This window comes from Ranitomeya imitator, chromosome 6, assembly GCF_032444005.1.
Source record: "Ranitomeya imitator isolate aRanImi1 chromosome 6, aRanImi1.pri, whole genome shotgun sequence".
Taxonomy (NCBI): Eukaryota; Metazoa; Chordata; class Amphibia; order Anura; family Dendrobatidae; genus Ranitomeya; species Ranitomeya imitator.
The window spans coordinates 360,023,968-360,045,802 of NC_091287.1; the positions used below are offsets into that span (position 1 = coordinate 360,023,968).

The window sequence follows — 21,835 nt, forward strand, 5'->3', positions numbered from 1 at the left end:
ACTATTGCGTGGTACCACCAGAGGAACACCGGCGCATCACACACACACACACACACACACACACACTCACTATATGCTGTACGCACCACACACACACACGCATGCACACACACTTACACTCACAGGCTCTCACACACTCATGCAGCCTCTTGTGCGGTACCACGCCGCCGCCGGGATCAGCTGAATGATTCACTGCCGCCATCTTTGTACAGGAGGAGCGCATGCGCAGTTTTAATGTGACCACTGTTATCTGTCTGCACAAAGATGGTGGTGGTCTGATTTACGAATTACGCACAGGTGCAGTGAATCATTCAGCTGATCCCGGCGGCAGATGGGCGATGTGTCTACAGGCAGAGGAAGCCGGTCACATTAAAGGGGTTTTCCAACGAACGAAAGTTCATTTTAAAAATTGACTGGGTCTGACCAAGTACGGAGCATACGACGTCTCCTGGGCAGGGGAGGAAGCAAAAGATAATACTGACATTACAGCAGGGGATTACAGTGGATTCATTTTGTGAGGTAAAATATTTCACTGACCATTTTTTAAAAATGTTTTACCTCACAAAATGTATCCTCTGCGATCTCCTGCTGTAATGCCAGTATTGTCTTTTGCTTCCTCCCCTGCCCAGGAGCTGTGGTATGTTCCGTACATGGTCAGACACAGACAATTTTTAAAATGAACTTTTTGTTCTTGGAAAAACCCCTTTAAAAAGCAAATATCAACGCCAACATGGCTCCTCCTAAAAAATACGCCAATGACAATGAAAGGAAAGCAACCAAGGCACAACGTTGAAGACAACAAAGGGCAAATGAGACTCTTGAAGAGTAACAGCATTACTGGGACAAAAACAATGCATATAAGTGTAGGCGTTAATCACATGAATCCCCTGATGGAAAAGTCATTAAATTATCACTGGATGCCATTAGGCAACAACAGCGCGGCATTACCACCCTCCCGATGCGATAGCATCGGGCCTCTATCTAGTTACCAATAAGTTGTTATTTATTGAGATTCTTTTAATATTTTTCTTTTTACTAAGCCCTCCATGAAGAAGTCTATTACATTCCTAAGAGCCAACTTTTACTTCTCGTTTTTCCAATAGCTTTTTCGGGTAATCCCTCTGCAAAATCTTTTTAGTCAAATTTTAAAACCAGATTTTATAGTCTCATAATCATTGTCGATTCTTTTTATACAGAAAAACTGGCTATAGGATAATTATTCAATCAACTTTCTTGGATGGCGGCTTTCATATTTCAATATATTGTTTTTATCTGTCAGTTTTGTATAGTGTGGTTGACAGTTTACCCCCTCTGCTTACAACTAGCACATATACGAATTTAAGCTCCATTTCAGAATGCACCAAAGTGAATTTAATATAATTATTTATCTCATTCGGAAAATTATGGAAGCAATCCAATTCAGATTTAGTACCAGTCCAAAGGAGGAAGACATCATCTATGTTTCTCCATTATCTAAGCACCTTAGTGAGGTGGTGAGATACCCAGAGGAGGTCTTTCTCCATTATTGTCATCTTCAAATTGGCATAAGCAGACACGATATTGGCCCACATTGCAGTTTGTGGTTGTTGAATATAAAAATAATTTACCGAAAGAAAATAGCTGTTAAGTACCATCTCAAGCAATTTCAATATAAATGCAACACTTGTCTGTGAGTAATTTATCCCATTCAATTTTTCTTTACTACTAAGAAACCTCTATTATGACAAATTGAAGTGCCCTACCGTTCAAAAGTTTAGGGTCACATAGAAATGTCTTTATTTTTAAAAGAACAGTAGTTTTTTTTTCCAATGAAGCTAACATTAAATGATTCAGAAATACACTCTTTACATTGTTAATGTGGTAAATGACTATTCTAGCTGCAAACGTCTGGTTTGTAATGCAATATCTTCATAGGTGTACAGAGACCCATTTCTAACAACCATCACTCCAGTGATCTTATGGTACTTTGTGTTTGCTAACTGTGTAAGAAGGCTAATGGATGGTTAGAATACCCTTGAAAACCCTTGTGTAAGTATGTTAGCACAGCTGAAAACAGTTTGGCTGATTAGAGAACCTATAAACCTGACCTTCCTTTGAGCTAGTTGAGAATCTGGAGCATTACATTTGTTGGTTTCATTAAACTCTCAAAATGGCCAGGAAAAAAAACTTTAATGTGAAACTTGACAGTCTATTCTTGTTCTTGCCAAGAAACTGAAGATTTATTACAACGGTGTGTACTACTCCCTTCAGAGGAGAGCACAAACAGGCTCTAACCAGAGTAGAAAGAGAAGTGGGAGGCCCCGCTTCACAACTGAGCAACGAGACAAGTACATTAGAGTCTGTAGTTTGAGAAATCGACGCCTCACAGGTCCTCAACTGGCAGCTTCATTAAATAGTACATGCAAAACGCCAGTGTCAACGTTTACAGTGAAGAGGCTACTCGGGAATGCTGGCCTTCAGGGCAGAGTGGCAAAGAAAAAGCCATATCTGAGACTGGCTAATAAAAGGAAAAGATTAATATGGGCAAAAGAACACAGACATTGGACAGGGGAAGATTGGAAAAAAGTGTTATGGACATATGAATCCAAGTTTGAGGTGTTTGGATCACACAGAAGAACCTTTGTGAGATGCAGAACAACTGAAAAGATGCTATAAGAGTGTCTGACGCCACCTGTCAAGCATGGTGGAGGTAATGTGATGGTCTGGGGTTGCTATGGTGTTGGTAAAGTGTAAGATTTGTACAAGGTAAAAGGGATTTTGAATAAGGAAGGCTATCACTCCATTTTGCAGTGCCATGCCATACCCTGTGGACAGCTCTTGATTGGAGCCAATTTCATCCTACAACAGGACAATGACCTAAAGCACACCTCCAAATTATGCATGAACAATATAGGGAAGAAGCAGGTAGCTGGTAATCTATATGTAATGGAGTGGCCAGCGCAGTCACCAGATCTCAACCCCATTGAGCTGTTGTTGGAGCAGCTTGAACGTATGGTACGCAAAAAGTGCCCATCAAGCCAAAGCAACTTGTGGGAGGGGCTTCTGGATGCATGGGGTGAAATTTCTCCAGATTACCTCAGCAAATTAACTACTAGAATGCCAAAGGTCTGCAATGCTGTAATTGCTACAAAGGGAGCATTCTTTGACGAAAGCAAAGTTTGAGAAAATTATTATTTCAAATAAAAATCTTTTTTTCGAACCTTGTCAATGTCTGGACTACATTTTCAATTCATTTGGCAACTAATTTGATTAATAAAAGTATGAGTTTTCATGGAAAACACAAAATTGTCTGGGTGACCCTAAACTTTTGAACGGTAGTGTATAAAATGATACAACATCAAATGAGGCTAGTATTATCCTTTCATTTAATTCAACCCCTTGTAATTTACGTAAGAAATCTGTTGTATCCTGTATATAGGAGGAAGTTTTGTTAGCAAGAGGGCTCAAGATCCTGCAAAGGAAAACTCCTATATGACTAAATAATGAATCACTCCCTGATATGATAGTGCATCCAGGAGAGTTAATTAGAGACTTGTGGATCTTAGGTAGAATGCATATTACTGGGGTATGAAAACACAAAAAAGCACAGTAAAACCAAAAACACACTGTTGCAAAAAAAATCACAGTGGACAGCAAGTGCTAGTAAAAAGATGGAAAAAACAGGGTATTTGGTTGATACGTTTTTTGCAAAAAATGTATATTAAGCCGCTCTACCAAACGTCAAGGTATACCCATATCAGAGCAGTCCTAACTAATGTATGTAATCCCTATCTGATGTATTTAAAACCTGGTCATATGTACAATACCTGTATGAGCAGGATTCAGAAAAGGAATGTCCATGTGGACACGCTGGACAGAACGGCTCCTGTGCGCACAGCTCAAAAAAAGAGGGGTGGAGGCCTCCCCAGTCTTGTGGACACAAGAAAACAATTATATGAAACCAGAAGACATGAGCTGCGCGCACAGTGAACAAGCCCGCAGAGACATGTTCACACCACCAAGAGACTTGAAAACACAAAAAAGCACAGTAAAACCAAAAACACACTGTTGCAAAAAAAATCACAGTGGACAGCAAGTGCTAGTAAAAAGATGGAAAAAACAGGGTATTTGGTTGATACGTTTTTTGCAAAAAATGTATATTAAGCCGCTCTACCAAACGTCAAGGTATACCCATATCAGAGCAGTCCTAACTAATGTGTGTAATCCCTATCTGATGTATTTAAAACCTGGTCATATGTACAATACCTGTATGAGCAGGATTCAGAAAAGGAATGTCCATGTGGACACGCTGGACAGAACGGCTCCTGTGCGTACAGCTCAAAAAAAGAGGGGTGGAGGCCTCCCCAGTCTTGTGGACACAAGAAAACAATTATATGAAACCAGAACACATGAGCTGCGCGCACAGTGAACAAGCCCGTAGAGACATGTTCACACCACCAAGAGACTTGAAAACACAAAAAAGCACAGTAAAACCAAAAACACACTGTTGCAACAGTGTGTTTTTGGTTTTACTGTGCTTTTTTGTGTTTTCAAAACACACTGTTGCAAAAAAAATCACAGTGGACAGCAAGTGCTAGTAAAAAGATGGAAAAAACAGGGTATTTGGTTGCTACGTTTTTTGCAAAAAATGTATATTAAGCCGCTCTACCAAACGTCAAGGTATACCCATATCAGAGCAGTCCTAACTAATGTATGTAATCCCTATCTGATGTATTTAAAACCTGGTCATATGTACAATACCTGTATGAGCAGGATTCAGAAAAGGAATGTCCATGTGGACACGCTGGACAGAACGGCTCCTGTGCGCACAGCTCAAAAAAAGAGGGGTGGAGGCCTCCCCAGTCTTGTGGACACAAGAAAACAATTATATGAAACCAGAACACATGAGCTGCGCGCACAGTGAACAAGCCCGTAGAGACATGTTCACACCACCAAGAGACTTGAAAACACAAAAAAGCACAGTAAAACCAAAAACACACTGTTGCAAAAAAAATCACAGTGGACAGCAAGTGCTAGTAAAAAGATGGAAAAAACAGGGTATTTGGTTGATACGTTTTTTGCAAATTATATGAAACCAGAACACATGAGCTGCTCGCACAGTGAACAAGCCCGTAGAGACATGTTCACACCACCAAGAGACTTGAAAACACAAAAAAGCACAGTAAAACCAAAAACACACTGTTGCAACAGTGTGTTTTTGGTTTTACTGTGCTTTTTTGTGTTTTCAAGTCTCTTGGTGGTGTGAACATGTCTCTACGGGCTTGTTCACTGTGCGCGCAGCTCATGTGTTCTGGTTTCATATAATTGTTTTCTTGTGTCCACAAGACTGGGGAGGCCTCCACCCCTCTTTTTTTGAGCTGTGCGCACAGGAGCCGTTCTGTCCAGTGTGTCCACATGGACATTCCTTTTCTGAATCCTGCTCATGCAGGTATTGTACATATGACCAGGTTTTAAATACATCAGATAGGGATTACATACATTAGTTAGGACTGCTCTGATATGGGTATACCTTGACGTTTGGTAGAGCGGCTTAATATACATTTTTTGCAAAAGACGTATCAACCAAATACCCTGTTTTTTCCATCTTTTTACTAGCACTTGCTGTCCACTGTGATTTTTTTTTTTGCAACAGTGTGTTTTTGGTTTTACTGTGCTTTTTTGTGTTTTTAAGTCTCTTGGTGGTGTGAACATGTCTCTACGGGCTTGTTCACTGTGCGCGCAGCTCATGTCTTCTGGTTTCATATAATTGTTTTCTTGTGTCCACAAGACTGGGGAGGCCTCCACCCCTCTTTTTTTGAGCTGTGCGCACAGGAGCCGTTCTGTCCAGCGTGTCCACATGGACATTCCTTTTCTGAATCCTGCTCATACAGGTATTGTACATATGACCAGGTTTTAAATACATCAGATAGGGATTACATACATTAGTTAGGACTGCTCTGATATGGGTATACCTTGACGTTTGGTAGAGCGGCTTAATATACATTTTTTGCAAAAAACGTATCAACCAAATACCCTGTTTTTTCCATCTTTTTACTAGCACTTGCTGTCCACTGTGATTTTTTTTGCAACAGTGTGTTTTTGGTTTTACTGTGCTTTTTTGTGTTTTCAAGTCTCTTGGTGGTGTGAACATGTCTCTGCGGGCTTGTTCACTGTGCGCGCAGCTCATGTGTTCTGGTTTCATATTACTGGGGTAATAGGATTTTCAGCCAATATGTATTTGTAAAGATACCACTGACGAAAGAATCTCTGAAACGCGCGTCGGGGTGCTCTGTACTTGGGCACACAGGACTGACAGATATATATATTATATATCCCCTAATCTCTCTCTATTATCGGTGTGCATATGCAATCTTGAGTTGCACGTGAGGACACGTTTATGTATGGCGTGGTTCTCCTTCCCTTTCTTTTAAATATTTTGGCACATTGTTGTTGGCATTACTTATAGTATTTCATATTTACAGCACATGCACTTTAGGTTTATCCCCTGAATTTGATTTTTAGCACCTTATTTAACCCACTTTTACCTCACCATATATCACGTATACACATATATATGTGTCCATGAAATGCACACCACTATGAGTTTTTTATAAAGATCATGGGATTGTATATTTTATCTTTATTATATTGTATTTCATCCTGTCTATTCCTTATATATTTTAATCTATAAATTCCCAAGTACGTGCACTGTATGCACTGTAGTGCCGTTATTGCCATAAAAATACAATAAAGGCTTTTTTTTTTTATCATTCCCAATCTTGGTTATTGTGGCTTCTTATACGATTTTTAGTCTTGAGTGTCCATGTAAATATCCAAAAGAAAAAAAGGACTACTTGAAGAAAGTTTTCTCACTCAAATTATACATTAAAATCCAATAAATCTTTTTATTTAAACACCAATCAAAGACAATACACAAAAAAGAAAATTAAAAACAAGAGGGGCAGGTCAATATATATGATTTTTTTGTGCAACAAGTCTCAATATTAAAGTTTTTAATTCCACAACACTGATCACTTAGAAAATATAAGATTCAATAATTAACTGAATGGGGAGGAGAAAAACACATAACACCTTGCTAGTAATTGCATAAATAGCATATATCCTTAAAAAACTCCTCCACAATTATATTTTAGAAAACCAAATAATGCTATGTTGCCAGTAACTGCTAGTAATTGCATAAAAGGCATATATCACTCCCTGACGAAGCAACGTGTGAAACGCGCATTGGATCGTGACGCGGCGGAATCACTACAATAAACATGAGCACTAGTTAGTGTGCATTGTGCTTTTTCTGAAATATGATTGTGGAGGAGCTTTTTGAGGATATATGCCATTTATATGACTTCCGCAAATTATTCCAGCAAATTTTGCATTCAAAATGTCAAATGGCACCCAAACAGTGGTTTTCCCCCACATATGGTGTATCTGTGTGCTCAGGAAAAATTGGGTCTAAAAGAACATTTTTGTGAAAAAAAAATAGTTCAATGTTAATTTTTTACGTCCACATTCCATTAATTCCTGTGAAGCACCTGAAGGGTTAATAAACTTCTTGAATATAGTTTTGAGCACGTTGAGGATAGCAGTTTTTAGAATTGTGGCTTTTCGGTATTTTCTGTTATATAGGCTCCTCAAAGTCATTTCAAAAAAGCGAAAAATGATTTTGTCAATTTTGATGTAAGAAAGAGAAATCGCTGGTCAGCTTTTAACTAGAGATGGGCGAACCAAAACAGTAAAGTTTGGCGTCCATACCGGACACTTAGGTTGCGATCAAACACAGTGAGATACGGCCGAGTCTCGCAGGTTAAAACCAAGCTCTGGCACCGGCACTCCGCATAGCAGTGCATGGAGCCGCACGCTCCGCTCTGGAGTGCCGGTGCCAGAGCTTGGTTTTAACCTGCGAGACTCGGCCGTATCTCGCTGTTGTGTGACTTCAGCCTTACTGTTCAGGTACGGACTTCACCAGGAAGTTCGTCTTACTGTTTGGGTTTGGCCCCACGAACACCAGGTGTTTATGGCGTGGCCATCTGCATAATAGCGTGAGAAACACCGGCGGCTCTGATCAGCAGTAAGATTATTACCACTGGCAAACATTACTGCAGGTCAGAAAGCTGTGGTTCTCAAATGACCACGTGAGCCCGCAGCTGTGATCGGAGGTAAAACATTTACCTCAGGTAACTGGCGTTGTTTGATGGGACTACTGCTCCCATCAGCCGAAGCCTGCTGCCGCTAATAACAGCAAGGTCAGGCGGTGGCTGATGGGAGTACCCATCAGCCAGCGTTTGCACTGTAAATAAATACATTTTTCAAAAAGTCTCATGGTGCAGCGCTGAGCTCAGAGAGTTCATCGCAGTCATCTGTGAGAAAATTGAGAACGATGCCTCAGTGACCTGCAGTAACCTCAATGATCAATCATCAGTTGTTCTCAGCCTGGATGGTCGCATCTTGGTACTATCTATGTTGAAAGCTGTTTATCCCCAGACATGGATTATGGTGTGGGACAGAACGATGGACAAATGAGGGATATTGTTCTTTTTAATTTTTGTTTTATTACAGGAGACAAGGTATTCGATGGAATGAGCGTTGACATGAGTATGATTTAATTAAGGCTCTGTGCACACGATGTGAATTTTGCTGCGGGTCCGTAGCAGTTTCCCATGAGTTTACAGTACAATGTAAACCTATGGGAAACCGAAAACGCTGTGCCCATGCTGCAGAAAAGAAGCTCATTCCGCATCATGTCAACTCTTTGTGCGAAATCCGCAGCAGTTTTACACCTGCTCAATAATAGAAAGCCGCAGGTGTAAAACCGCAGTGGAATTCGCACAAAAACCACGATAAATCCGCAGGAAAAACGCTTTTTGCCCTGCGGATTTATTAAATCCGCTGCGGAAAAATCTGCAGAGGACCACTCTAAGTACTCTACGTACTTATGCGAACAGGCACCTCTCCCCTGTGGACAGGGTGGACAGGGGAGAGGTGCCTGTTCACATAAGTAGTATTCTTACACTGACCGGTATGTATACCCTGTGTAGGCTTTTTTCTGCTGTTAAATCCTAAAACTTTAGTACTTTTTACATGCAGCTATGCTTCATTAGTCCTACATCATCATTGGATTCTTTGTACGGTCAGTGTGTGGATTTGTATACATCATAGGCACTTACCCCCTGCCCTTTTCAGGTGTATGGTGTAGGTAGCACGGGGATTGTTTCCTTCTGTTATGTTTTTATCTGGTGTTATTAACAATAAAGATTCTTTGTATATTTGTATATATTTTTGGACTCTTGACTGTTGTTCTCTGGTTTGGTTTGGCTTACGCTTGTTGCAGTCTGTCCACTATGGTCCCATTTTTGGTCCCATTTATTTAACGATAGTTGTACCCCATTTAAGGGGAGGATAATAATGCTGGTGACTGTTTCGTTTTCCACAAAATCTATTTGCTTAAAGTTTGGAGGGGCCTATTACAGACAAAGAACTAAGACGCGCTTTAAGGGCAATGGCAAGATGTAAGGCGCCAGGAGCAGATGGACTACCAGCTGAAATTTATAAAGAGATGGGGGGAGTGTTGCTGCCCAGACTAAGAGTAGTCTTGGAGGAGGCTAAGAATAGGAGAATCCTGCCAGCCTCCATGAGGGAGGCCATAATAGTTGTAATCCTGAAGGAAGATAAAGATCTACGACTGCCTGAATCGTATCATTCGATTTCTTTGCTCACTACGGACGTTAAATTTCTGGCCAGGGTGTTAGCGACCCGATTGACGGGTGGTATTTCTAAGTTATTACATCCAGATCAGTCTGGCTTTATGCTTGACAGGTCTACGGCAGTTAATCTTAGAAGGCTGTTTTCTGAATCTACAACTGGGGCTGATAACGGTGGGCATAGAGTTGTTGCTTCCTTAAACGCCCATAAGGTATTTGATAGTGTGGAATGGGGGTACTTGTGGCAGGTATTGCACTGTTTTGGCTTTTGTCCTCAACTCGTGTCTTGGGTTCAGTTGCTCTATGCGCAACCATCAGCTAGAGTGAGAGTGAATGGGGAGCTTTCTCATACGATAAAGCTACATAGAGGGACGAGACAGGGGTGCCCGCTCTCCCCTCTTTTGTTTCCTTTGGTCATGGAGCCGTTGGCCGCCAAAATTCGACAGTATGCTGAGGTCTCTGGGTTTAAATGAGTCGATAGAAGAAAAGATAGCGCTTTACACGGATGACATACTGCTGTTCTTGAGTGACTCACGTGATTCATTGAGCAATGCAATTCGGCTCATCGAGGGATTTGGTGCTTTATCGGGGCAAAAGATAAATTGAAATAAATAAACTTTACTCATGGTGGATGATGCAGGGGTTGAGTTGGGAGATTCCACGGAAGGGGGTAGACTTAAAATAGCAGACCAATTCAAATATCTCTTTGCCAATTACAAATTATTTGCATAAGAATCTGACACCAGTGTTGGGAACTCTTAAGGCAAAGGTAGGGGCTTGGTCTAAATTGCACTTGTCTGTTGTAGGTCGAGTTAATCTTATTAAAATGATTCTGATGCCTAAGATACTGCATGTTCTCAATAACTCACCTATCTGGATACCTCGTGGGAAATTCAAACTGATTAACTCTTTATTTAGAAGTTTGGTATGGGGGAAGCAGCACCCATGAATCAGGTTGGAGACGCTTCAATGCTCTAAGGACACAGGAGGTTTGGCTTTACCTAACCCCGAAATATATATTTTTTAGCGGCCCAATGTCAGCATTTAAAGGGCTGGGAGCATGAGTCGTCTGCCAATGTGGTACAACTTTTTGGGGATGCATGGGAAAATGTATCCAACATTGTTTCTGATATATAAAATATGGGGGAGAGTTAAACAAATTCGTGGGGTTACCTGTCTTACCAGGTTCTTTCTGCTGTGGTTTAATAATAATCTACCAGAGTTTTTGGCAATGGAATGTATACCAGAATGGCAAGCTAGGGGGATTCGGTATGTCTGTCAGGTTTTAGAGCGGTGGGAGTTGAAACCCTTTTCCCAGCTGCAGTCGGGGTATGGTCTTAGGATATCCGGGGGTTACCAATATGCACAAGTACGACATGCGTTTGTGGCTCAGAATAAGGGGGATTGTCTCAAAATCAAAAGTGACTTTGTATTGGACTACATCTGTGGAGTGGGGACAACGAGGGGTGTTCTCTCTGTACAAGGATTTACTTCATACTCACTCATTGGGATATCCGATTGGCACGAGGGCTAAATAGGAAAGAGAGTTGGGTCGCTTAGAGGATGAAACGTGGGAAACTGTTCTGTATAAGATTGGATACCAAAATTATCATTAAATGAGCCATATAGACTTTCCCAGCTTTATATTATACACAGAGTGTATAGGTCTCCGGATGTCTTATACAGAGCTGGGTTGAGATCTGATTCGGAATGCCTTAGATGTAGGAATGATAGTGCTGGAATGTTTCACATGTTATGGGCGTGTCCGAGATTGACTGCTTTTTGGTTGGTGGTTCTCAGCCTGATTGAAGGGGTATACAGATGTGTAATCCCAAGGGAACCAGTGGTGTGCGTGGTGGGATTTGTAGAAGAGATAGTTGTGGATAACAAGCTGAAAATAGCAATCACTAGACTACTATACATGGCTCGGAAGGTCATAGCAAGAAATTGGATTAAAGAGGAGCCTCCCTCGAGGGGAGAATATATTAAATATGTGGGGCAGGTCATTGCCCTGGAAAAGGGAGTGTATCAGAAAAGAGGGAAGATGGTCTTGTATGCTAAATTGTGGACGCCTTGGCTGGAATTGGGGTAGCAGGAGGTTAAGGGAAGATAGGCTTGAGGTGGTTTTGCCTATACAATAATGATCTATAAGTTCATAGTGGAAGACATTACATATTGATAATGCATATACTGTTACAAGACATGTTAAGAGAAGAGCGTGAGCTATCTAAATGGGAAGGAGGGGGAGGGGTGGGTAAGGAGGCGTTAATGTTGGGGAAAATGGGAAAATACATGTATTAATGCCAAATGTTTTATTGGAATTTTATACTCAATAAAAAATATTTGAGTTAAAAAAGTAATGGATAGGTGTCTTATAGACATCTCTCCATTACTAAGCCATGGCTTTGATGTCACCAAACACTACAAAGGTGACATTAACCCTACAAATATGAACCCCACTTGCCACCGCTACAGGGTAATGGGAAGAGTTAGTCAAAGCGCCTTTTCTGAATGGCTGCGGGCTGCTATTTTTAGGCTTGGGGGCCAATATCCATAGCCCCTTACCAGCCTGAAAATACCAGCCCCCAGCTGTCTGCTTTTGCTTGGTTGGTTGTCAAAAATTGGGGGGGGGACCCCACAGCATTTTTTTTCGTTATTTATTTACAACGCCGGCTGATAAATACACCCATTAGCCGCTGCCTGCTCTCGCTGTTGTTAGCTGCAGCAGGCGTAGGCTGATGGGAGCAGTAGTTCCATCAGTCGACGCCAGTGACTGAAGGTAAATTTTTTACCTCCGATCACAGCGGCGAGCTCACGATGTCATTTGACAGCATGGGAATTTCAGCTGTGTGACTGTCTGTAATGATTTTATCGACAATCGGAAGCAGTGTTTGCCAAGCTGTCATGCATATGACAGCGTGGCAAACACTGGATGTTCGGGCCCTGTATTCAAGGCAATGGGGTTCGGGTCTGGATACTGTTCTGGTACACAAACCCAAACTAGTTTTTAACTGTTCGGCTGGAGTCTAACATCCAGGAGTTCGAACATCTTTACTTTTAACCCTTAACTTCTTAAGAAAAAAAAATGATATTTCAAAAATTGTGCTGATGTAACATACACATGTGGCAAATGTTATTTAACTATTTTGCGTGATATGACTCTCTGAGGGCATTTAAATAAAAGGTTTGAAAATTGCGAAATTTTCACCAAATGTCTGTTTTTTTCCCCACAAATAACCGTAAATCATTTCAAGGAAATGTTATCACTATCATGAAGTACAATATGTCACGAGAAAACAGCCTCTGAATCAGTGGGATTTGTTGAAGTGATCCAGAGTTATGACCTCATGGTCAGAATTGAAAATATTGGCCTGGTCAGGAAGGTGAAAAAAGGCCTCAGGGTGAAAGGGTTAATACCAAATGTATTAAATTTACGGTCCCCCATTTATGTGATAAGGACCTAACTGATTGGCCCTTTTGTCCATTTTAGATTGGGGTTGAGTTGTGTGGCCCTAATAGGATCCAGAACTTCCCTTTATCCATTTGTCACAGGCATACCAACCCCAGCTAATGGGGGGTTTTGTTTTGACATTATGGACCTGGCCGTGTAAATCAGACATATGGTTCAACTAGCTATCGTGTAATATAAACTCCTTTTCTTTCCAGATTATTTTGCCGCTTTATGGCCATTGTGGTGAAAATACGCAATCATATATTATATATAATATTCGTTCTCTTCGGGCGCGATTGGTCTAAAATTATGACTCTAAAGGTACCTTCACACATAACGATATCGTTAACGATATCGTTGCTTTTTGTGACGTAGCAACGATATCGTTAAGGAAATCGTTATGTGTGACAGCGACCAACGATCAGGCCCCTGCTGGGAGATCGTTGGTCGCTAAGGAAAGTCCAGAACTTTATTTCGTCGCTGGACTCCCTGCAGACATCGCTGGATCGGCGTGTGTGACACCGATCCAGCGATGTCTTCACTGGCAACCAGGGTAAACATCGGGTTACTAAGCACAGGGCCACGCTTAGTAACCCGATGTTTACCCTGGTTACCAGCGTAAAAGTAAAAAAAACAAACACTACATACTTACCTACCGCTGTCTGTCCCCGGCGCTCTGCTTCTCTGCACTCCTCCTGCACTGGCTGTGAGCGTCGGTCAGCCGGAAAGCAGAGCGGTGACGTCACCGCTCTGCTTTCCAGCCACTGTGCTCACAGCCAGTGCAGGAGGAGTGCAGAGAAGCAGAGCGCCGGGGACAGACAGCGGTAGGTAAGTATGTAGTGTTTGTTTTTTTTTACTTTTACGCTGGTAACCAGGGTAAACATCGGGTTACTAAGCGTGGCCCTGCGCTTAGTAACCCGATGTTTACCCTGGTTACCCGGGGACTTCGGGATCATTGGTCGTGGAGAGCTGTCTGTGTGACAGCTCTCCAGCGACCAAACAGCGACGCTGCAGCGATCGACATCGTTGTCGGTATCGCTGCAGCGTCGCTGAGTGTGAAGGTACCTTAATGCCATTGTGCGCATGCATACGATGTGTAATTGTATGGCCCTTGTTTTCAAATATGGCTGTGACTACGGAGTTCTTTTATACTTAGTCCACTTATATGTGTATGTGCGGACAAGCTTGAGAAAGGTTCTCAACAGAACTGAAATGTTGTTGAGCCCCGGTGGGCTATTAAACCACAATTATTCTTTTTCTAAATCTTTATATGGAGTGTTGCTTTAGCTTTTTAGATACATACAATATACTCAGCTCCTTCTAATGCTTTTTTTTATACATTGATATGGTGTGTCTTTTTTAACTCTTTTGTCCTACATTGGATTTCTTGTACAGTGGTTACATATTTCCTGCACATATTCCCGTCCTGGATGACATTGACCCGAATTATGGACTTCATGGGTACCAGCTTCATATTGACATGTACAGCGGACCAAGAACATACCTATGCAAAACCTTCCGTAACTTGTTTTGCCGAAAAGGTAAATTCTTCCATATTGTGTTATAAAAGTTAAAACTGCTTTTCTGTTATCTACGGAGAGTAAAATCCACTGGTCGCTGTGTATTTAGCCCCCATATTCTCTAATCTGCAGCTGGTAAAAGGGTTGTCCAAGATTGGATCAACTTAAAGCAAAGACACTTATGTCAAAATTGTCTCTCCCGCCTCAGAAGTCCCGATGAAGTGCGTTGGAGCTGATCTGTAGCACCCGTGAGCGGCCACTATCTAGTTCTGTATGCCGTGCACATCCAGTTGCTACAGGAGCTGGAAACAGTTGATTGATGGGGTGTCAAGTTTCAGACCTTTAGCAATCCAGTATTTAATTAGTCATTTATTTTATCAATATCAAATTCCTGGACCGTGAACAGAACCACAGTCTACAACATTAAAAGGGTTTTCCAGTCTAACGACACAAGTCTGCAGTCACATAGAGGGAATTGTGAAAGTGTGCAATGTGCATATTGTCACGATTTCCCTGTATTCCTCCAGTGATTGGGTGGTCACATGACAGCATATATGCGATGTGCATACTTGTGGTCACATGCCGACTAGCACTTCTCTGTTATATTCTATTGAGAGAAGCCGGATGAGACTAGTCGGCATGTGACCATAGATATGTCATTTAATTCTTTTGAGAGAAGCCGGATGAGACTAGTCGGCATGTGACCATAGATATGTCATTTAATTCTTTTGAGAGAAGCCGGATGAGACTAGTTGGCATGTGACCATAGATATGTCATTTAATTCTTTTGAGAGAAGCCGGATGAGACTAGTCGGCATGTGACCATAGATATGTCATTTAATTCTTTTGAGAGAAGCCGGATGAGACTAGTCGGCATGTGACCATAGATATGTCATTTAATTCTTTTGAGAGAAGCCGGATGAGACTAGTTGGCATGTGACCATAGATATGTCATTTAATTCTTTTGAGAGAAGCCGGATGAGACTAGTCGGCATGTGACCATAGATATGTCATTTAATTCTTTTGAGAGAAGCCGGATGACACTAGTTGGCATGTGACCATAGATATGTCATTTAATTCTTTTGAGAGAAGCCGGATGAGACTAGTCGGCATGTGACCATAGATATGTCATTTAATTCTATTGAGAGAAGCCGGATGAGACTAGTCGGCATGTGACCATAGATATGTCATTTAATTCTTTTGAGAGAAGGCGGATGAGACTAGTCGGCATGTGACCATAGATATGTCATTTAATTCTATTGAGAGAAGCCGGATGAGACTAGTCGGCATGTGACCATAGATATGTCATTTAATTCTTTTGAGAGAAGCCGGATGAGACTAGTCGGCATGTGACCATAGATATGTCATTTAATTCTATTGAGAGAAGCCGGATGAGACTAGTCGGCATGTGACCATAGATATGTCATTTACATACATGTGGGCAAGTGGCTGCCCACCTGTCGGTAGAGTGCAAGAAAATGATATCTGTGTACCCATTGCACAGTGTGATGTAGAGGGACTGCAGACTTCTTAAACTGGACAACTCCTTTAAAGAAATTCTCTGGAGAATTCGTGAAAAAAAGATAGGGAGGAGATTAATGCTATCCTTAAAAAAAAAAAAAAAAAACCTTTCAGTAATGTTGAGGGGTCTGAAGCTGTCCCAATTATTCTCTGAGTCCTCTCCGTCCCCCCCAGATCAAACGTTCTGCTGACACTGCAATATACATACAGGTAAATGAATGGGAAGAGGCCACAAGCCGGATAGCATATTAACCATGGGACGTTTTGTGGCATGACCCCTCTCCATTCTTGGAGTTACAGCTTTGAACTGCTCCTGACAGCATGCTATAACACTGACTGCCAACAGATGGTGCTAGTGTTAATTTCAGTTTTTCTCCCATCGCTAGGAGAAAGCCATTAACGTTTTCAGATGCAAAATGTTTCCCCTTTTTCAGCTTTTCACACTATATAAACTAGAGAGGGTTAAAAACTACTAGTAGATGAAATGCTGTGAACACAATTATCGAGCGCATCTTTCTAATCTGTTCTCTGTGCCGCCAGGAGGCCGCTCTAATACTGCTATTATTATAGTATGGAACATGCCAGTTTTATTGTAGTTTTTGGCCATTTTTTAAGGAAATTATTTTAGAAATATCGTTCTGTATTTGCTTCTTTGGAAAATGACAATTTCAAAGGTAAATGTAACAAAATGTTTTTTTTTTTTTAAATGCAATCAAATTTTCTGCTATAAAAGCTGTAGTAAATCCACGCCAAAATGCTGGATAAGGCAGCATTGTCTGACCAGGGTCTCTACTACAGAGACCCATGTCTACTCAGAAGATCTGGACGCTCCCTCATCGCTAATCCGTCTCATTGTGACTGTAGTTGGGCTTCAGGCATACTATGGCATCGATGGTTCCTTCTGGATGAGCCCAGGACAATATTATTGCAGAACTACACACACTGGCCATAGGGCTCTGTTCTAGGGGGCTGCAGTGTTGGTTTATATATGGTACGTTAAAATATAAAGCCCACCATTTACGTGCCCTCTTTTTGGGCTGGTATATATTTGTATAGCTGATTTATTTTTTAAATGGCACAAAATGTGACATTTTCACATGTTTTTTTTTTTTCTTTTTAACTTTGAAACCTTAGGGAGACGATTCGGAACTGTAACTAGATTAGTGCCATGCAAAGCATGTACAGTTCGCTTGATGAGCAACTTAAAGGGGTGGTCCGAAACGCAAAATAATTTTAATTCTAAATTCCTATCTAATATTTTTCCCAATGTACTCTAATTGAAATATCACTACCATTCCCTTACTGCACTAAGGCAGCCTAAAGACATGGAATATTTGGTCAGTTTTTTACATCTGTATTTATCACCCACTCCTGGTTTCGGCTTACAAATACTGATTACTGATACTCAACAAATACTGAACCTGTGAACATGGCCTTACCACTTCATTTGAGAATGACAGTGCATGCTGAGGTACTCAAACAAAGTGTCATCAGGTGGCAGGGGGCTGCGCTCACTGCTACACGCTCTTTCCCCCCTCCCCCTGAAGCATCATCACTGAGGCCTGTTTCAGAGATTGGGCTAATCCCTGCTCTTCTGTGTATATGTCAATTCCAATGAATGCTCAGTAGATTCATTTCACCATGCAAAATGCACATTGACAGTGCTCTCTCTCTGACCCTGATCAGAAGTAACGAGCCGGCAAGAGAGCTTATTGTCGGTGCTTTGTTAGAAGAATGCCCAGCATTCAGGGGCTAGCGCTACCCCCGCAACTGACATCACTTGCAGTGTCTGTGCTGGCCTCTTCACTCCGGGTATTCTTCTTACAGTGCCCACTGACCGTGCACTCTATTATTGGCTCGTTACTTATGATCCGAGCTGGCAAGAGAGCGCACTGTCACTTTGTATATTGCACAGTGGCAAGAATCTATTTGCATCTGTCTCCTGAGTGATGATGCTTCATTTGAGTATCCCAACATGTGCTTGAATTCTCAAATGAAGCGTCATCAAAAAAGGAAATGGTTTAAAAAAAAAAGTTAGTGCAGTGAGGATATGGTAGGGATTTTTTACTTAAAGTATATTAGAAAATACATTAGATTATGGCATTAAATAGATAGGCATTTACTGTATGTTGAAAATTAGTTTGTGTTTTGGACCACCTCTGTAAACCCCATTAGCTGTAGAGGCTGCATGCACACAATTTTGTGTACAGAAAATTATGCATTTTTTAATGACTATTTTACTTCTAGATAGATAAGATATATTGAACGAATATGATATAAAAGCGGATCCATAACCAGATGTCACAACAAAACTGCTTCCAATAATAAATGCATCTCCAGAAGCCTCTATGGAACTGGTGTAATTACTTTAAAAGTGTAAGTATTGAGTTTCCACCCACTTAACCTGACTGACAGCTGTGACTTATACTGAGCAGTGTGAGATCTCAGCAGGGAGGGTGGACACTGAAAAGCTGTCAGTAAGACTAGGTGGGCAAAGCTACAGTACTTTCATAAAAAAATTACACAGCCATTGTGACGTGTATTTTTACAGTAAATACACCAGCCTCATCAGGTCTAAGAGATCGAATAAGTAATGTGTACGATTTTTATTGTGAAATCTGGTGGCAGATCTGTTTTAAAATTAAATAAGAATATATGTCCGGAATTAAGTTCTTACACTAATAGTCATTCAGAAAACTATCAAAATGTTCATTTTCTCAGTAAGCTGCAAAAGTATTATATTGAATTCTTTGGAAATTGAAAGTAACAGGGAATTCTATTGAGAGTATAAAAGAAAATCAGGATACAGAAACTTATCCTGATGCAAGTTCTAGTGATTTTTCTTACTGTTTCCCGGTAAATCCTCTGTCTGCATCTTCAAATCCATTATATTATAACACAGTGAAATGGTTTTTGAAGGTTTTTTTTATGTAACATTGCTGTAACCGTTATTGAATAAAGGATAAGTACACAGCTGCTGCCGTGCTATAGACTGTAGTGAAGCCTAGCACAGATTACTATGCAGCGGCATAATTACAGTTTAACAGGTCTTACTTCAGCACCACCGTTCCTCTGCCGCAATCACCGTAGCCAGGCTTCCCCATTGTGTCGCTAAGTATATGATCTGCAGAAGATAGCAGCTCCTCAATCACTGCCTCAAATGCCGCCGTCTGGGGGTATGCGGTGTATATATACCTACTGTATGCATGTTCATGCCATAGGACACCAGAAAAAGATGTTTATTTACTTTCAGAAGTTATGTTATTAGTTTTAGTATATTACACACATGTGGGTATGTTACATTTTATAGCCTACTCAAGCTTTAGTAATCATTTTTTGCCTGAGCTGGTTACATATACAATTTGATCACTCATTCAACTAAAATTGTTAATAGCATTAAGGTATTCTTTTTAAAGAAATATATGTTATTTAAAGGGAATCAGTCATCAGATTTTTGCTATTTCATTTGAAATAGCATGATGTAGGGGCTGAGACCCTGATTCTAGCGATGTATCACTTATTTGGCTCATTGTTTGAGCTTTGATTAAAATAGCTGTTTTATCTGCTGCACATCTAGCAGTTCTCTGAGTGCTGAGCTCAGTATAGCCCCACCCACACCACTGATTGGCAGCTTTCTGCCAATGCACAGTGTACAAAGAAAGCTGTCAATCAGTGGTGTGGGCGGGCTAATACACTGCTCATGAATATTGAGGGATACATGGAAATGGTTTGCTAGTCCTCTAGTGATAAACTGCTTCTGATAAAACTGCAGCATGCAGCCCAGTAGGTGTCACATCGCTGGAATCGGGGTATCTGTCTCTACATTACTCTGCACTCAGAGTAGGTGGCAAAAACGTGGCGACCGATTCCGTTACTGGAGCATAGCATGATTTCTGTTTATAACCTAGCCATGGGGATAATCTCTAAAGGTACCGTCACACTGAACGATATCGCTAGCGATCCGTGACGTTGCAGCGTCCTGGCTAGCGATATCGTTGCGTTTGACAGGCAGCAGCGATCAGGATCCTGCTGTGCCATCGTTGGTCGGAGCAGAAAGTCCAGAACTTTATTTCGTCGCTGGACTCCCGCAGACATCGCTGAATCGGTGTGTGTGACGCCGATTCAGCGATGTCTTCACTGGTAACCAGGGTAAACATCGGGTTACTAAGCGCAGGGTCGCGCTTAGTAACCCGATGTTTACCCTGGTTACCAGCGTAAACGTGAAAAAAAAAAACACTACATACTTACCTTCCGGTGTCTGTCCCCTGCCATTATGATTCTCCAGGCCATTACAAGTTCACAGATACCAAACATGTCTAGGTTGTTTTTTATTTAAGTGGTGAAAAGAAAATCCAAAGTGTGTTAAAAAAAAAAATGGCGCCATTTTCCAAGAGTCGTAGAGTCTCCATTTTTTGTGATCTGGAGTCGGATGAGGGCTTATTTTTTGCGTGCCAAGCTAACGTTTTTATTGATACCATGTTGGTGCAGATACAGTCTTTTGATCGCCCGTTATTGCATTTTAATTCAATGTTACGGCGACCAAAAATAACTAATTCTGGTGTTTTTACTTTTTTTTTTCGCTGCGCCGTTTACCGATTGGAGTAATTCTTTTAATAGCTCGATAGATTGAGCAATTCTGAACACGGTGATACCAAATATTTGTATTTTTAATTGTTTTATTTTGAATGGGGTGATTTGAACTTTTATATTGTTTTATGTTTTTCATATTTTTACAAACTTTTTTCCACTTTACACTGGCTTCTATAGTCTCCATGGGAGACTAGAAGCTGTGATCATCCGATCACTTGTGTTACATAGAGCAGGTCTTCAGCTCTGCTCTATGTAGCAGAAATGCTCACTTGCTAGGAGCACCAACCGCTAGGCGGCGCTCATAACAATCCGGCAATGACAATCACAGTGGTCTGCTGCAGACCCCGGGTTGTCAGACTCATGACATCTATCGACAACCCGCGATCATGTGACTCGGGCGCCAATGAGCGGGATTAGTGACGCGCTTCTGGTGCGATCACAATAAATGACGCTGTCAGAGATTGACAGCTGCATTTAACAGGTTAATATCCGTGGGTGGATCGTGATGCTACCCACGGTTGTTAGTGGCACATGACAGCTGAAGAAATCAGCTGACATGTGCCGGGAAAGATGTGGGCTCACCACCAGAGCCCACATCAAAGGGAGAGACATGACATGAGCAGTACATGTACGACGCATGTCGTGAAGGGGTTAACCGCAGTGTTCACAGAGGGGGATTGTATTTGATGTCTGGACACGAGTTTTTTGGGACCAGCAATGCTATTTATTAGGTTTATCAGGTTAGTTCTGGCTCTTTTGTTTTATGAAATTTCCTCCTTTGGGTCAATATTTTTATTTTCTCACAGTTCTGATCTCGCTTCTTTAACCCCTTACCGGCATCGGACGTACTATACCGTCTGATGCCGGCTCCCCTGCTTTGATGCAGGGCCCCGCGGTGAGCCCGCATCAAAGCCGGGACATGTCAGCTGTTTTGAACAGCTGACATGTGCCCGCAATAGGTGCGGGCAGAATCGCGATCTGCCCGCACCTATTAACTAGTTAAATGCCGCTGTCAAACGCAGACAGCGGCATTTAACTACCGCTTCCGGCCGGGCGGC

At 41.5% G+C, this 21,835-nt stretch overlaps 1 protein-coding gene across 2 annotated transcripts in view; it reads left to right on the top strand.

Annotated features, from left to right (window-relative positions):
* Positions 1–21,835, top strand: part of FBXO15 (F-box protein 15) — a 183,738-nt gene that overhangs the window by 101,005 nt on the left and 60,898 nt on the right. For both annotated transcript variants that reach the window (XM_069730974.1, XM_069730973.1), the window contains exon 9: positions 14,542–14,687. In XM_069730974.1, coding sequence (XP_069587075.1) covers positions 14,542–14,687 — 146 coding nt within the window. The remainder of the gene's footprint in view (positions 1–14,541; positions 14,688–21,835) is intronic.